Source organism: Rhinatrema bivittatum, chromosome 8 (genome assembly GCF_901001135.1).
Source record: "Rhinatrema bivittatum chromosome 8, aRhiBiv1.1, whole genome shotgun sequence".
NCBI lineage: Eukaryota > Metazoa > Chordata > Amphibia > Gymnophiona > Rhinatrematidae > Rhinatrema > Rhinatrema bivittatum.
Window position 1 is genome coordinate 182,505,851 of NC_042622.1, and position 18,798 is coordinate 182,524,648.

The 18,798-nt window shown below is 44.5% G+C and overlaps 1 protein-coding gene across 7 annotated transcripts in view; it reads right to left on the reverse strand.

The window, feature by feature from the left end:
• NF1 (neurofibromin 1) overlaps positions 1-18,798 on the reverse strand; it is a 527,350-nt gene that overhangs the window by 37,460 nt on the left and 471,092 nt on the right. For all 7 annotated transcript variants that reach the window (XM_029611915.1, XM_029611920.1, XM_029611917.1 and 4 more), the window contains 6 exons: positions 6,641-6,763; positions 5,730-5,860; positions 5,145-5,245; positions 4,659-4,801; positions 4,101-4,147; positions 3,065-3,281 (listed from right to left, as the gene is read on the reverse strand). In XM_029611915.1, coding sequence (XP_029467775.1) covers positions 3,065-3,281; positions 4,101-4,147; positions 4,659-4,801; positions 5,145-5,245; positions 5,730-5,860; positions 6,641-6,763 — 762 coding nt within the window. The remainder of the gene's footprint in view (positions 1-3,064; positions 3,282-4,100; positions 4,148-4,658; positions 4,802-5,144; positions 5,246-5,729; positions 5,861-6,640; positions 6,764-18,798) is intronic.

Here is an 18,798-nt window from a genome sequence, read left to right on the forward strand (position 1 = left end):
TAAACCATTCACGCTGCCCTCTGCTAGCAGGAGTCAGAGTCATCCATATCATGCCTACACGTCAATATTCTGACTCTCTTACCCACCAGTGCAACAAGATGTGGCAGTGCCAGGATACTGTCTGTGCTCTTCAAGGATAATAAGGAATCCTCGGAATTCAGTTCTTAGATTTGGCAGTATTAGAGATTTTACGAATATCCACCCTTTCCTAGATTCTCACATACCTCTTAGGTTTGTTTTGCTAGATTTCCCTTCTACAGAAAGCGATGATTAGCAATCTGGATTTTTAAACCCCTATCCCTACTTCTCTCCCTTTAATTTGTTACCTGAATTTCTAGCAGTCATAATGCAATGATTACACAAAATTATTTATTTCTGATTTAAATACTGGTTTAAAAACTGACTTTTTTTTACAATCATTTTTCATAAGAATTCACTCCTCTCTGCCTCTTCCTCCCCACCCACAAACACACGAGCCTATTTCTCTATCAGAACTGATCATGCTGTGAAAAATTCGAGGGAGTGATTATATAACCCCTTTCTGTATGACACATATGCTCAGTAAGTTCCCTTTCTCCTGTCTGATCTATTCCAAACCTCTTAAAACAGAATCCCCACCCCCACAACAATCCTAGGATGACACTTTCCAAATCATTCACGGTTTTCTTTTCTTCCTTTAAGTGTTCCCCTAGTTAGGAGCAAGCTAAATGTCCTTTTAGGCCTCCTTCCAACGGAGCAGCAAGCAATAAAACAAACAAAAAAAAAAAGTAGGCGAAAGGGTTTAGGGGGTGGGAAGGAGAGGGGAAAAGGGAGGGAGTATGGGGCAGGAGGGTAGGGAATTTCCTTCCCAGTCTGCTCCTTAACTGGAGCGGACTGGGAGGGAACTCGGGGAGGCCCGATTGTATCGCTGTGTGTAAGTGTGTAATCTTACAAACTTGGGCCCCCCCCCTGCGCGCGCCACCCACACAGGCGCGTGCAGATTATAAAATCCGGCGCACATGTGTGTGCGGCCATGGGATTTTATAACATGCATGCGCCGGCACGTCCATGTGTGCGCACCAGGAAGCGTGCGCACCTTTTAAAATCTAACCCCATGAAGTCAGAGGAACTGAAAAACTAGAACTGTCCACAAAGAAAAAAAAATGTAAAACAAAAAAAAACCCCCCAAAAAAACTGTGCCAGCAGACAGATCAGGAAAAGGGACGCTCGTAAAATTGAGCATTCGTTTTCCTAACCCACTGATGGTCACCTCTCCTGGGCACCCACTGCTGAGGAGATGCTACAGGTGCACAATTTCCCCTAGCGCCTCCTTTTTACCGCGGCAGTCCATTTGCATATTGCATCAGAGAGGTCGATTGGCATGCATTAGGGACAGCGGGCACTCAATCATGAGCGCTCATTTTCCACGCACCGATACTGCATCAGCCTGAAGAATCCTTACCTGGGGAATTCCAGGCCCAGCAACATTTGATATCTGACACTACTTTGGTATTTGACAAGGCAGGGCTAGAGTGTTACTTAATTTTTTTAATTCTCTGCAAAATTATGGATTTCTTATTTATTCTTCCTAGCTGTTTTCAGTTTGTTTGTTTTTTTTTAAACAGAAAGGGCTTCTCACTAGCAGGGCATCTGACAGTTCTTTTTGTCTTTTCTCCTTCCTCAGGATGACTGCTCATGAAAACCAGATTTCATTGCTGGTCAAGAGATGTTTCCTCTGAGCAGGAACTTGTTAGTGCCATTCTAATTTAAGCAGAGGTGAATTCCAAAAACAACACTTTGTTCCTCTCTTCCCAAAGTCCTGGCAAGGGACTGCAACAGGAGTCTTTGTATTCCACAGCGCAAAGCTGTGCCATCCAACAGGGGCCATTTAAAAGTTTTAAGCAGCAATTCAACCTCAACTGCCAAAAAAATAAATGCAGCTAGACTGAACTACTCAAAGGTAGAGGGCAAACCAACTGCAGAAAATTATGGTAAAGCAGGAATAATTTGCAGAAAGATGAACTATTGGATCACCAAACATCTCCTGTGAAAATACAGTTAAAGAATATTCTGTAATCTGAGATGCTTAACAAGTTAGCACTGCAATAGCACACTCAGGGAATACCGTGCAAGATTTTTAGTTGTCATCATATGTGAGTCTTTATTATAAGACTGTGTGGAATCACTTTCGTTATATCATAGTAACATAATATATTACATCAGAAAAAAAGACCAGATTGGCCCATCCAGTCTGCACCAGTTGAGACTCTCCCACTTGGGATACACATGGGCAAATAAATTCCTATAAGCAACCCAACACTATCTCCCCCTATTCCCCCCCCACCCGATAAATTACACATCTTTTTGGTAGGCACCTATGGTTCGTGCCACAGTGCTGTTTGCTGAAACATGGGGAATTTGAGTTTGGATATCTGCCCCTGTCCACCGAGGAGGTGGAGTGTTGAGGCCCGGGGAGTGAGGGAAGATGGCTGCCAGAGGATATGTCTCAGAGGAACCACCTCTCCAGCCATCCCAGAGCTGTCTGTGAAGGCTTGAAGACAGAGGGGGGTCAAAATGGGAAGAGGCAAGAAACTGATACAAAGGTTTACAAAGCTAAATTTAGAACGATCATCAAAAGTATAATTTTCTCCATAAAAAATATTTTCATTTACTAGTTTCAATGCATCCTACAACAAATATTACTTTCCTTTTTAGCAGGACGCACTGCCAGAGGCCAGGTCTTACTTGCCCACTTTATGCAGCTCTTCCCATTATTGACCGATGAACTGCGATATCACAGTAACTCCAAATAAGAGCAAAATCTGAATTTATTTTGTAATGCTCTATAAAAAGGATGAGCAATTGCACTTCTGTGATTAAGATACAGGCATAACTATAAATATATATTAAAAGTTTCAATTTTTCCCTCCAAAAGTTTGGAATGTACAGTATGAAATACGAAAAACCTTTATTGGTCTGTTTGATCTTTGCAGTTTTTAGTTTCCCTGCCTTACAGTCTATTAAACATTTCTATACTGCGTTCTCTAAAAGTGAAAAAGGACCATACAGTTATATATTGACTGACCTGGGGAATGCTGGGAGGTGGCAAGCGAGGTCATGGAATTGGAAAGGTTCAGGTTGGCAGTAATACTGAGCTGGCTCTGCACGGCAGGAGGGTAAGGAGATGTGGGAGTCAGGAGGGACTCCTCGCTGGTTTCCTCATCTATTCCAGGCAAATACATGTCGATCAAGGCATCCAGAAACTTTACAATGAGTTCAGCATCTTCTGGAATTTGTGTTTGCTGGAAAAAAACAAAACAAGCTGATTTTATTCTACATCCCACTTTATACAGCTATTCAATTCAAGCTCTTGCCCTTACATATATTCTTGTGAAAAGTTCTGGCTTGACAGCACTGGGACATGAAATCCACCATTACCTAGACAAAGCCTGGGTGGTAACAATCCAAGGCCCTGCTCCTTCTTCCACACAGAGGCCCCCGCTCAAGGACAAGGTAATTCAGTTTTCCCAGCCCTTTCAGTTAGCGGCCTCTCTACCGAGACTACCATTTTTGGCATCACTTGTGATGGCACGCTCATATTTCACCCTGACCAGAAAGGACAGTACCAATTCCTTTGGAAAGCTCAGTCAATAGCTTTCAGCCTCCAACCTTGCTGGTTAACCGTCTGTCACGTTTCCATCATGTATTATAGAACAGATAACAGTCTTCCTCCCCTGGGTATTTCAGATATGAGCTGGGAGGATTAAGCTGCCCTGTTTGCATGAGGTTAGTGAGAGAGGTTTCGGGGGGTGGATTTAGTAGTTCGTTTTATCTGGGATGGAGGAGGAGGTTTTATTGTCTTTTTTTCCTGTCCCTCTGTGAAGAGGAGGATTGGGGTATGAGTTAGGGGTGGATAAAATTTGGCAGTTATGTTGAAACGTACATATTTTGATTGTACTTGTATTAGACTGTATGCTATGATTTTGCATTAGAACACATTGGGTATGGATCTACCCATAGAAAGGTGTTACACAATACAATGAAATTAAATGAATGAGGGGGATGTGTGTTGGCAGATAGGGTGAAGCATTCAGCATAGGTAAGGAAATCTGATTACGTACCTTTGAAAATGGCCCAGCAAACCTCCATAAACCGTTAAAACCAAAACCTGAAACAGGAAGTATACAACAATCATCTGACACTGAACAAGCAAGCTCAAATTACAGGACAAAATCCCCATCATGCAACGCACTGGGGAAAAACAATGAAAATTCTGGAAAATCAGTTTTAACCCACATCTTCACTAGAAGAATGGTTAACAACTTAAACGGATGGCTGAGAAATGTGTACTCTGCTTTTACATGAACCCAAAATGGAAACCAACAGGATTACCACACAATCATATCATAAAATACGAAAAACCATAAAATTCACAATAAATAATAAAAGCACATCACAATATAATTACAAATAATCTTATTAGTGTTCTGCATACTCCAGACAAACATACTATGCAGTGTAAGTTTGAGACCAGCTGCCCAGCAGCAACTGCAAGATGCAGTGAGTCCTTTAAAGAAGCTCATGTTAAGACATGGTAGGTAAAAGCGTCATCGTATGCACGGAATACAAAACTACGTCACTGGTTGCATTGTCCTATAAACAGAAGAGAAGACCTTTACTTTGTAAGTAGGATGGCTGGTATGGGGGCGGGGACTCTTCATGGTAAACCACACTCTGTACAATCCCATGAATTGGATTCAGTAAATTTGGATCTTGGCACAGTGACAAAAGGGTATTAATCTTGGAGTCCAACAGATTGTGCCTAAACAAAAAGAAATCATGTCCTCTAATTACATCTCTGTGAAACTTTAGCTTTAAAATGCAATCCCAAGTGCAAGAACAATGTATGGGCAACAGCTCCTTGCACCCCCCACCCCCCCCAATGCATTTTTAACTACAATATTTGCAAATTTTCTTCAAAATCAACAGAAGCATAGTTCCTTGTTTCTGCCCATCTTATGTAGTTCATTAAAGGAATTTAATAAAACGAACACGCTTTTTAAATGCTTGTTTTATACATGATTAGAATAATAGATCCAAGAAGATGTCCGGATGTAAGGGGAAGAGTTTATGAGAGAAATGAACAGAGAATCTGAGATACTTACACGACAGGAAAAACTTTAGGGAAGACCACGCTCGCTTCTGCTAAGTACTCATAAAGAATTCGCTGGTCAAATTCGTCTGTAGTGTACTTTACCAGTGTAGCCTGCCAGAATGTACACCAAGAGAGCACAGAAATTAACGATCTGGGCCTTGCGGAGGGTTATCAAAATAGGAACCCAACACAGACTGCACATTTATGTACACTCCCCACCCCCCCCCCCTCCAAAAAATGGAGTGAACAGATCAGTTTTATCATATATCAGGCTTTTAGCAGAGAGATAGGGTAGCAAAAATCTTACCTATGGGGACACAAATATTCAGGGGGAAGAGCCAGGACTAAGACCTTTACAGTTTTGAATCCCAGCTCTGTGATTTAACTACTGTACCCTGCCCTCTTCTGCCATGCAGCAATAAAGTGAGAGGAGCTGGCTCAAATTAGGCACCAAATGAATGGGTAAATCAAGCTTCCAGCAGTTTTCATTCAGTCTTTCTGGGGGCCTGGTATGGCTCTTTCATGTCAGGATAACAGACACATAAGCTTTCAATGGAGTCTAAGAGTAGCAGGCAGAGAAGAGGATTATGCTTACAAGGACGGTAAGCAGCAGAGCTTGGATTTTGGGGTCTGTTAGGACCTCTTCATCCAGAAGCACATTGGACTCGGACACTGAGACTTTGCGCAGGTGAGGGTGCTGTTGGGGCGATGCTATTCTCTGGGTTTCTGTGGAAGAGAAGAATGGATTACTAAGCCCATGTGACAAACTCAGAATTTTGCTACCTTCTGGATAAACACTGACCATACCAATGACAATTCAGCGAGATGTTTAAAACCGCCATTTTTATAACGTGTGCTAAGTTTCTCTCTTCTTCTCTGTCTTGTTCTTCCTAACTTCATGTAATGCGTCATCCTAACAACGTGCCAATTTAGTTACAACACACTATGTAAGTACATTCAAATAAAGACATTAAATGTAAAGGTTAAAAGGTTATCTGCTTCACATTCTACCTCATCACTTCTGTAGGTTTTATGTTTAATCTCTGTCATATGCATGCTCAAACCCAACCAGACAGCATTTACTGCTGGAGGCAAATACACTGTATAAAACCAGATTGGAAAAGATGACTGGCCAATTTCATTGCTTCCCTCTACAGAAATAAAATTTCAGCGCACTAAGATCCGACCCAATTTTTCACTAGAATATAATTTGGCATGGATATATTCTCAGCTTTTTTTTTTTCCTTTTTGCATTGTTAATTTCGCTCATTTATTTCTCTCTTGTCCTCCAACTATTTTTGTATGAGAATTTCTTTGTTTCATACTCTCTCAGTTTTCTGGTACCAGGCTTTGTGTGTGAAGTATTTAGCATTTATTTACTTGGATTGTCCTAGAGGGATGCTAGCAGGTGAACACACAGGTTTCACTATGTAGCAATACTACAACTGCCCTTATGTCATACATATTTCCAACCTTTCATGCGTAGTTAAAAATCTTGTCAGTTACCCATTTCGTAGTCACTCTCTGCAACTCTTCTCATTTTGGGAGGTGTAGTGATCCCAGACTCAATCTCTTGTCTTTTTGGAGCCTTGGTGTCCGATATCAAATGATCAAAGCTTTTCCTTGTACCTAAAAATCAGATATAATAGAGAAGGGGGGGGGGGGTGTTACATTAGTAGCGTCTGGGTATTGCACACAAATGCATCAAGCTTTCACATGTAGAAATGCCAAAAGAACAGAAAACCCATATAACAAATGTCAGCAGTAGGAAAAGCCCAGCTGGCCCATCAGACTTGCTACTTGCAGTGTTCTGCTGCTTTATTTCTATCGCCTTATAGTGCAAAATCATAACCAGAGAACTAATGCTTTTACAAATGGTCCTTGCCCTCATGACTTTCCAGTAACCATTTTTATCTTATTGTCCTATTGTGTAATAACACCGTCTCTTCTCTTAACTCTAATTTTGCCTTAGATCTACTAATAATAGGAATAGATCTTGTCTTATGCTTAAGTATTTGACTCTTATGTAAAAATATGAGCTCACCAAAGAGCTTGTGATATTGTTAGTCTCTGCAGATTGATCCGATTATTTTGGTTACGCCCTATAAGACATGATAAAGTTCTCTTACAGGTATGATTTGCAGGGCTGAAATTATTGTATTATTCTAGAGGAGGTCATAATAAGGAAAACCATACAGACTAGTTTTTAGGTGCAAGAACATCTATTGTACAGGCTTTGTCTGTCTGTCTAAATGACTCAATGTGCACATATGAATGGACCCTTAGGGGCGGATTTTAAAAGGGTTATGCGCGTATATTATGTTCGTAACCGCGAAAACCTGCTCCTGTGCATGCTGAGCCTATTTTGCATAGGTCCGGCGTCACGTGTATGTCCCGGGGCTTGAAAAATGGTGCGGGGATTGGACGGATGCGCAATCTACGCCTGCTCAGAGGCAGGCACAACTTTTTTAACAAAGGTCGGGGGGACGGAAGAAGAGTTCCCTCTGAGGCCGCTCCGAAATCGGAAAGCCATCGGTGCTCCCCCTAGGGCTCGGCGTGCACAAGTGTGCACCCCTTTGTGCATGCCGACCCCAGGTTTTATAACATGCGCGCGGCTGCACACGCATGTTATAAAATCTGGCGTAGATTTGTGTGCGCCAGGTTGCGCACACAAATCTATGCCTGCGCGTAGCTACTAAAATCTGGCCCACAGTGAAGCAACCGTGCACATCATACGTCAGGGAGTGAGGAGCCTGAAGAAGAGTAGGCTGAGAGGCATGACCCTGCTGCTGCCCAACTCCAACCCCGTAGCAATTTCAGTAGGGAAGCAGGAGGAGCAGTGGCCATTCCATGTCCCTGCCGTCATTGCCACCAGTGTTCTCTCTCTCTTCTGAATCAGTGGACTTTTGCGGGAGAGGTGAGCTAAGAGAAACATGTCACTGTGCACGGCTTCTCGAACCTGTTTTGCCGTTGCCCACACTCATTTGTGTGCTTAGCTTACAAATGTAAGAAGAATCCAGAAACACTGTCAGAGTCCCCTGTATGTTTCCTGAGTCTCTTGTGTTGTATGACCTGTGGTCACCATATGATCACCTGTGTAAGAGCATCATGGCAGCAGGAAGGTTTAAGAGCTTTGCCTTTAGAAATGAACCTCCTTGCATGCAGATAGTTAGCATCAGATGCAAAGGCAGCATGAGGTAGAGAATGCAGCAATGCCACTACCTCCTTTCATCTAGTTTAGTCTAATCTTATGATGTGTGTGCTCCTGGGTGTACTACCGCACGCAAAATGTATTAATCCTTTCCCTTTCTCTCAGCCAAGTTTACATTTTCCATATCTACTTTGGGTTCTCTACTAATTTTTTGATGCTGGTTCATATTTTCAAAATGCACTCATTTTTCTTGGTTTTCCACACTGATTTTACTGCATTCTGTTCTTTAAAATGATTCCCATGTTCCCAGTGGGCTTCAACCTTTCTGAAGCTCATTTTGCATGCATACCAAGACTATCTATATGGAATCTGTTCTTGTGTTGCAGCAAAGTGCTTTATCTAAATAAATTTAAATACAGCTCAAAACTGGTTATATTTTCACCATTTTTCAATGCTTACAGATACCTAAGTTGAAAACATGTGGCTCATGTCCTCAAGCCACACGGACAATGGCTACTGGATTTATTGGCGGTTGATCAGCCTCTAAGTCTATCCATCTGAACTCATGCACACATTTACATGCATGTGCTATGAGTCTCATTCTAGTACATTGGTTTCTTAAGAGATTGCAAGCTCCACACATTGCACTGACTGTCTATTTTAGACAAGACTGCAAGCCAAATAAGCATCTGGGAGCAATGCGGTGCCTCCCTCGCAGCCAGAAGCAGCCCAGGCTTAGTAAGGCAATTAAAGACAGGCGCCACGCCCACACTGGGACCACCACAGGTTCAATAAAACATTCACTGTGAAACACGTGTGGACCAGTTCTACTACTGCTATAATAGATTGTACGGGTTTTTAAAAACATTTTTTTTTAGAGAATTCTGAATGAAGGGTTGATTATTTTGTGAAATTTCTGGTGGTCTGAGTGAGGTCTAAGCTCGCAATTGTCTAATTTTGGATTCCAAATTCAGTTATAGCTTTGTCATCTGACAACAGCAGTTCTGCCAACCCCCACATTGTTTCCAGTTTAGTAAAATTCTGCAGAGACTTCTGAATAGTGATAAATAATGCCTTATGCTCTATAATGGCAAGCTGCCCATCAAACTACAAGAGAGGGCTTATTTTTACTGTGTCTACTTGCCTGGCTGCTTAAGCCTTCTTCTTATGCCATAGAGACAGCTCTGAATGGAAGCTGCTCCTGAACTGGACTGTTGATTGGGGAAAGAGATGTCAAGGACTGAAATAGGTGGGCATGAACAAGGTTTTCTATAAAGTTTTATTCCCCAGATAGAAGGTAAAATTGTACAGAATTACTCAGCAATACTCAACAGAATTCTACTTAGCTGAAAACTGTATTGGCTTATTCCATATTTTCCCAAGATTTGTATAGAACTGAAGCTTTAAGCATCATCTATGGCTCCCAGTCTGCTTCCAAATACTAGATATTTTTCTCATTATCTTTTCTATTTGCAACCTCTTTTGGAAATGTTATTGCCACCCTAAAAGTCTAGAGGCCATATAAAACCTGAAAACAGTGAAATTACTTCTTACCTGATAATTTCCTTTCCTTGAATACAGTCAGACCAGCCTAGATGAATGGTTTACGTACGTCAACCAGCAGATGAAGACAGAGATCAACGGGCTGAGGTGGCACCAGCCTGCCAATATTCCTGTAACAAGCTATGGATAAGCTCAATACCAAAAACCATGAAACCATATTACCAGAAGGCATAAGAGTAATGTATTTATTTTTGGACTAGTGAGTGGGCTTCCAGAAGACTAAGGAAGCAAAAACGAAGGAAGAGTTCCGAACAGTAAATAAGAAACAACTCACACGCACTGAAGTATAGACATCCATTATGTTGCCTATCTCTGCTGAGCTGCCTTTAATATAAAACTCTGCTAGATATAAAAAGTATGAAACTCCTGAAGTTACTGGTAGCAAAGGGAGGGTCCTGGACTGATCTGACTGTGTTCAAGGAAAGGAACTTATCAGATAAGTAGTAATTTCACCTTCCTCTTCATACAGTTAGACCAGTCCAGATGAACGAGATGTACCCAAACTACTTCCAAATAGGGCAGGACTCTGCCTGAGCCCCTCACCAACCCGCTGAAGCAAAGGAGGTTTCCTTCCTAGCCCTGACATCCAGCTGTACTGCTTAGAAAAAGTGTGCAGTAACAACCAAGTCACCGCTTTACAGATCTCTAAAGGAGAGACCAACCACAATTCTGCTCATGAAGCAACCGGTGGATCTCCAAAGGGGAGACCAACCGCAATTTTGCACATGAAGCAGCCTGTGCCCTCGTGGAAGGAGCCCGTACCTGCTTTGGCAAGGGAGTGTCAGAATCCACATAAACTGCCGTAATCACTTTAATCCAGTGCACCACCATAGCTCAAGGCTGCGTCATCTTTCTGTGTTCCACCGTACAGCACAAAGAGATGATCAGATCGTTTGAAGGGCCTAGTGACCTTGCGATATCTTAAAAGATGTTTCCTCATGTCCAATGGGCAAAAAAGTGCATAGTCTTCCGAATTTGCCTGTCTGCTAAACAAAGGCAAGGAAATTGACTAATTTAAATGAAATTCCAAAACTCCTTTGGTTTGAAAGAGGAAACTGTATGAATTTGGACCCTATCATTCATAACAGACAAGAAAGGCTTCCTACAAGACAGTGCCTGTAATTCAAATATTCTCCAAGCTGAACAAATAGCAACTAGGAAGACTGTCTTCAATGTGAGCAATCACAGCGAAATAGCCTTAAGAGAAGGAAAATGTGGTCCCACCAAGGATGACAAAGCTAAGTTCAGGTTCCAAAGCGAAACCAGAATCCAGAGTGGTGCCTAATATACTTTACACCTCTCAAGAACAGAGTGACATCTGGATGAAAAGACAGAGATCTACCTTATATCTGGCCTCTATAGTAAGACAGTGCCACTACTTGCACCTTCAAAATGTTAAAAAATAAGCCCTGTCCTGTAAAAATTCCAGAATGGAACTGAGGCATTCCCAGGCACACACTGATGCCCCGAACAACAATCCTCAAAAATCTTCCAAACCCAAACATAAGCCAAAGAAGTGGAGAATTTTCTAGCCTTCAGGAGAGCGAACACCATGGCCCAAGAATAACCCTTCTTCACTAATCGTGCCCTCTCAAAGGCCAAACCGTAAGACAAAATTGATCCAGTCCCTTGTGAAATATGGGACCCTGGCAAACGTCTTGTGAAGTGAATATCTTAGAGGGCTGCACACAGCAGGCACCAGAGGTCCGGAGTCACCAATAACACCAGCCCTGGATGTCTGGCAATCTTTTGAAGCAGGCTGCCTATCATGGGCCAAGGAGGAAAAAATGTACATCATCTTCTCTGTCAGCCACTCCTAAATTACAGCATCGATCCCAAATGAACAAACATCTCTCTTTCAGCTGAAAAATCTATGCACCTTTGCATTCTGGCTGGTTGCCATTAGATCCACATCTGGCAGACCCCCACCTGGTGACAATCTGATTGAAGGCCTTTTCAGAAAGGGACCAATCCCCTATATCTATGAAATTGCGACTGAGGAAACCCACCTGAATATTATCTGCTCCTATGTAAGATGCCAACAAGCCTTCAAATTCATCTTCACCCAAGGAAGAAACATGTCCATCTCTATTGACCTTTGAGGACTCTGGGTTCCCTCTTGATGATTTATGTAAGCTACTGCCATGAAATTGTTGTCATCACTCAGACTACCTGCTCCATTAAAGAGGCGCAAATTTGAGGAGATCCAGCTGAATCACCCTGGCTTCCAAGCAGTTGATGGATCAGCTCGCTCCCTTAGGGGTCTACTGTCCCTGAGCAAACAGATCCTGACAATGCAACCCCTAGCCTGACAGCCTAGCATCCATCATTACTATAATCCAGACTAGGGTCACTAAATCTATTCCCCATTCCAAGTGCTTGTCATCTAGCTACCACTGCAAGCTCTCCTTTGAATACTTTGGCAGTGGCAGTCTCACAGAATGGAACCAGTGATTCTACCTGGAAAGCAAGACCTTCTGAAGATGACGCATATGCATAGTTTCCCACAATATTATATCAAAGACTGTTACCATAGACTCTCTAGGCTGGAGGTAGGACCATTGGATTCCTGGCCACCTGAAACACTTGAATCTAGTCACACAACTTTTGAACTCTTCGTTCCGTTAGACATTCATGACCTATCCTTTGATATCAAACAGAGTTCCCAGATAATCCAGAGTCTGAGAAGGCTGAAGATTTCTTTAGGAAAAATAGACAATCCATCCCAAGTGTGTAACAACTGGATTACTTACTAAGAAGCCAAAACGGCTCTTTGAAAGGACTTCGTTCTTATCAGCCAATTGTCCAGATAAGGCTGCACAAAACTCCTCCTTCATGCAGTGTTGCTGCCATCACCACCATCACCTTGGAGATGGTTCTTGGGGCTGTTGCTAAACCAAAGAACAGAGTCTGAAAATGAAAATGGTGATCTAGTATCACAAATCTGAGGAAGCACTGATTATCTTTTTGGATTAGAATATGAAGATAAGCTTTCATCAAATCCAAAGAGATCAGAAACTCTTTCTGAACTGCTGATTACCAATCTTATTTTCTATCCTTTACGTCATTATTGACCATTTTCAGGTTTAGGATGGGACAAAAGGACCGTTCTTTCTTTGGAACTAAATTAAATATTGTCCCAGCCTGTCCTGATCTTTCAGAACAGGAATCACGACCTTCAAATTGAGAAACCTCTGCAGAGTAGCTTTCATTACCTCTCCTTTCACTGATGAATAACAAGGAGAAACCATAAAAGCGTTGGAAACAGGGTGAGTGAATTCTAGAGAATAGCCATTTTTTAATTATCTCCAGGACCCACTGATCCATCATAATTTGGGTCCATCTCTGATAGAACAGAGACAGATGTCACTTTTGTCTGGTACCAGAGATAGGGCCCACAAGCAATCACTTTACTGGAGACTTTGGCTCCATTCTTACTTCCTTTCTTGGATCAAAACGACTGGAATCTGGCCTCGATCTCTGGCCAGAAGCACTGGAACTTGGCCTGAATCTCCTCAAATCTGGATACTTACTTTGAAACAAGTAACTCAGAGACGAACCCTTAGATTTAGCTTCTGGGAGTTCAGGATTTTTGAGTTGCCCCATGCTTTAGCCATCTTCTCCAGCTCTTCTACAAAACAAGAGCCAACCCTTAAAAGGCAGCTTAGTCTAGTTAGTCTTGGAGATACAGTCCGTTGACTTTCAAAAGAAGCCTCCGAGCTGATATTATGGATGCCACTCTTCTGGCTGAAGGATGTACCAAATCATAGCCAGTTTCCATCAAATATGCTGCTCCCTGCTCCAATGGCGGGGAGTCCTCCCTAAACCTTCCTGGCCATCCTATGCCAGAAGTGATCCAGTTATCGCCACAATACAGCAACTCGCTGATATCTGAAGAGATATGCTCACAGCCTCAAAGGCCTGTTTAAGTACCAATTCTATCTTTCTATCCAGTGCATTCTTAAAAGCTGCCCCATCTTCAACTGGGATGGTGGTCCTCAGAAGCCAAGCAGACCAAGGTATCCACCTTGGGAAATGGAGAAATTACCTGATAATTTCATTTTCCATAGTATAGACAGATGGACTCAGGACCAATGGGATATATGCTCCCCTGCTAGCAGATGGATATGGAGTCAGGTTTCAAAATTGACATCACCTTAGATACACCCCCTGCAGTGATCTCAGCCCTTCAGTATTCTCTTCAAAAGCTATTGTAGACATACTACTGAAAACTTGATTAAAAATGGATTACCGTAACTGTACTCAACCAAACAAACACTGAATCCCAGCAAGATTATAGAAGCCCTGATCTAGGGTTTGGACGATGGCTTACCCATAACATCTTGGAATAGATATTCAGCTCATGGGCGATTCCTTGGCACTGTCCCTGGGTAGCCGTGGGCGGGATGCTGAGTCCATCTGTTTACACTAAACAAAACGATGAGGTAAGTAATTTCTCCATTTCCTAGCGTTTAGCCAGATGGACTCAGGACCAATGGGACGTACCTATGCTACTCCCAATCAGGGTGGGAGGCTGCCTGCGGTCCGGTTAGCACCACCTTTGCAAAGGCTGCGTCCTCTCGGGCCTGAACGACCAGATGATAGAACCTGGAGGTGGTGTGCAAGGAGGACCACGTCGCTGCTTGGCAGATGTTGATGGGAAACAGCAGTTTAGCTTCCGCCAAGGATACTGACTGAGCCTTAGTGGAATGGTAATGGTTCTCCTGCCCATACATAAGCTGCCGTGATCACCTCCTTGATCCAGTGAGCTCTGGTAACCTGCGAAGCTGGAATGCCCCGTCTCCTTCCACTGTGAAGGACAAACAAGCGGTCCGTCTTGCGCACCAGTTCTGAAAGTTCCAGATACCGCACCAAAAGCCTACTAACTTTTAAATGGCAGAGGAATCTGTAGTCTTCCGTGTCCTTGTGCCTATCTAGGGACGGCAATGAAATGGACTGATTCACATGAAACTCCGAGACTACCTTGGGTAAGAAGGATGTAATGCTCCTGTAGTTATCCGGAGGAATGGTTCCCAACACGACAATGCCAGCAATTCAGAGATGCGACCAGCTGAGCATATCAACACTGAAAATGGTGTTCCTGGTGGCAACAGGTGTAAGGACAGACAGCCGAAAGGAGGGCCCTGCCAAAATCTCCAATACTAGATTAAGATTCCACAAGGGAACCAGCCACCATAGCAGTGGCCGAAGGTGCTTTACCCCTCTTAGAAAATGGATCATGTCCGGATGCGCCGACAAGTGGATTCCGTTCACCTCGCCTGTGAACTAGGAGAGAGCCTCAAACTGGACCTTCAAGGAGTTAAGGGACAACATTTTATTCAAGCCGTCCTGTAAAAATTCCAGAATCAGAGGGATTTTGGTCATCTGAGGGGCAACACTGAATTCCTTGCACCAGGCCTCAAATACTCTCCAGACCCGCACATACGCTAAGGACGTTGAGAACTTTTGCGCATGGAGCAAGGTGATAATTACTGCCGTTGAATATTCATGCTTCATGAGGCGAGCCCTCTCAAGTGCCAAACTGTAAGACAAAATTGAGTCAGATCCTTGTGAAGGACAGGACTTTGCAGGAGCAGGTCCCTGTGTGGTGGGCGGCACAGGGGGGTGTCTCCTCCAGAAATCTCCGAATGTCTGGGCCAAACCGGAGCCACTAGCAGGAATAATCCCTCTTTTGGCCAGGTCTGAACAAGAGCGTCGATCCCCAGGGATCGCTGATCTCTTTTACGACTGAAGAACAACTTTCACATTGTGAGATGCGGCCAGCAGGTCGATGGATGGGAGGCTCCAGCGATCTACCAGCAACTGAAAGGCTCGGGCCAACAATTCCAATTCTCCTGGATCCAAACCCTCCCTGCTTAGAAAGTTTGCTCTGATGTTGTCTTTTCCTGCAATGTGGGAGGCCAAGATCACCTATAGATTCGATTCCGTTCATTCCATAAGGAAATCTATCTCCAGAGACACTTGCAAGCTCTTGGTTCCTCCCTGGCGGTTGATATGGGCTACCGCTGTTGCATTGTTCAATATCATGTGGACCACTTGACCCTAGAGCATGTGGCTGAACTGTAGACATGCCAATCTGACTACTTGGGCTTCCAGGTGATTTATGTTCCAGTGCATCTCTTCCTTGGTCCAATGCCCCTGGGCCGTCAGTTCTTGACAGTGAGTTCCCCAACCCCAGAGGTTCGCATCTGTCGTGAGAACTAGCCAGTTTGGTGTGGACAGGCTTACACCCTTGCCTAAGTGAGCTTCTTGTAGCCACCACTGGAGCCGAAAACATACTTCCATCGGTAGGTGGAGACGAAACGAGTAGTCTTGAGACAGCAGGTTCCAATGTGACAGCAGAGAGCATTGGAGTGGACGCATGTGTGCCACGGTACTACCACCAGGGTTGACACCAACAAACTGAGGACAGCTTCATACCTTGGGGCGAATCATGTTCGTCAACCGACACACTTGGAACATCAACTTCCTTATCCTCGAGGGTGAGAGAAAGATCTTATCTTGCTTGGTGTCAAACCAGACTCCCAGATTTCTAAGGACTGGGAGGGCTTGACACTGCTTTTGTCCATGTTCACGACTCAACCAAGCTCCTGAAGCAGGGATGTCACCTTGCTGGTCACCAGGAGACTCTCCTCTAATGACTTGCCTGGATCATCCGAGATCCCTTCTTTCCTCAGTGATGCCGCCATGACCACCATAATTTTCGAAAATGTTCTGGGGGCAGTGGCCAGGCCGAAGGGTAGCGCCCGGAACTGATAATGGCAGCCCAGCACCGCAAAGCGTAGGAAATGCTGGTGATCTTGCTGGATTGGAATATGAAGGTAGGCTTCGGAAAGTTCCACGGAGGTTAAGAACTCTCCCGGTTGTATGGCCATTATGACGGAGTGCAGAGTTTCCATGCGGAAATGACTTACTCGTAGATGTTGGTTGATGCTCTTGAGGTCCAGAATGGGGTGAAAGGAGCCCTCCCTTCTTGGGTATAATGAAATAGATGGAATAACACCCTGTATTTTCCTGGGGCGAAGGTACTGGAATTATAGCCCTAAATTTGAGGAGCCTTATCAAGGTAGATTCCACTGCCAGCTTCTTGTGCTGGAAGAGGCAATGAGACATCATGAACATGTCCTGAGGAGTGCTGCAAAACTCAAGCACATATCCTTCTCATACAATATCCAGTACCCATTTGTCAGACGGGATCTTGACTTATCACTGGTAAAAGAGGGATAGTTGACCCCCTATCTCCTTGTTCTGTGGGTGGGTCGGCAAAACTTCACTGGGGAGTTTGGGTCAAACCTGAACCCGAACTAGCCCTTCTCTCCTGAGTTGTCAACTCTGAAAGGATTGAGGCCTTCCCGAGGACCGAGACGTCTGAAATGTCGTGTTCCTGTAGGGCTGAAAGCACTGGGAGCCCCAGGACCGATCCCTCAGAGGCAAGGGGCTCTGTAACCGCATTCTCTTATCTTCCAGTAGCCGGGGACTGGAGATTCACCCCACTTACTTGCCAGCTTTTCCTATTCACTTCCGAATAGGAGTGATTCCTAGAAGGGCATCTTTATGAGGTTTGCCTTAGAGGTCACGTCCGCTGACCAAATTCACAGCCATAGCTGTCTTCTGGCCACTACCACTGAGGCCACTCCTCTAGCTGAGGTACGGACTAGGTCAGAGCTCGTGTCAGCTAAAAAGGCAGTGATGGTCTCCGTAGCCTCTCTGGAATGTGCCCCCGAGACATCCGCCTCTCTCTCTCTCGAGAAGCAGGCACGCACGAGCTACCAGGGCACAATTGGAAACAATCTGTAAAGTCATTGCTGTCACGTTAAAGCCTTGTTTAAGGATGGACTCCATCCGCCTATCATGCGCACTATTTAAGCCCACTCCTCCCTTCACTTGGATAGTTGCTCGCGTCGAAAAGGCGCAGACCTGGGCATCCACTTTAAGGAAATGCAGGCGTTCTCTCGCCGCCGGATCCAGTGTCTATAGAACTTCCAGTGCTTGACCACCTTTAAAACTCTCTTCTACGGCATCCCATTCCAGGTCAATCAACTCCTGGATGGCTTCCAGCATCGGAAAATAGCAAGATGCTTTCTGTACAGACACCAGGATAGGATTCTTCCCTGGTTCCGTCATAGGGTCCACACCAGGAACACCCAGAGTCTTCAGGGTCTGAGAAACCAGGGCCGGCAATTCATCTCTATGGAAAAACTGTAACATGGTCCAATATGGCTCCAAACCTGGTGGATTTCCCCATCTTCCGAGGAATCTGGATCCCAGTCTTCGTCCATAGTGTCTGGGTTTCTGCCAGGGATGCCCTTGGTGAGACGAGGCATGTCTTGAGGCCTGCCGATAGGGCTAGGAAAGAGAGGCCTTACCGGATGGGGTTCCACCCGGACAGGGGCAGGTGAAACAGACCTTGAAAAAATTCAACCCAAGAGAAAGCCGCCAGGTCCATGCCTAGCCCAGGGGGTACTGGGGTAGAGGCTGCTGAATTTCCTTCTCCCATGGCATACCGAGCCCTGGGATTACTCAGATCTGGGGTGCTACCGTTAAGTTCTTGGCCGACACATCCACTGAATGGGAGGAGCCGGGCTTAGCAAAGTCCTGGGAGGCCAACTCTCCCTGGGCCTCCTCACAGTGCTGACAGAGGTAAGAATCAAGGTCAGACTGTGTAGCCCTAATTTGGCAGGCAGCACAAAGGGAATGGTGCTTATGTTTATTTGCTGCTGGAGCCATTAGGAATGGTAAGTGCATGCTCCGCCTGCTAGCGCTTGAAATAGTGTGTGCACAGATTTTGAGTGCCTCTGTGGTTCACGGTGAGGAGAGTACAAGCTCATGTGCCCATTCTACGCCTAAGGAGGAGAGCGCGTAAGGATGCATGTAACGGAGCACACGTATGCGCACGCATATGGGGGCGCTTTATGGGGGTCAATGGTGA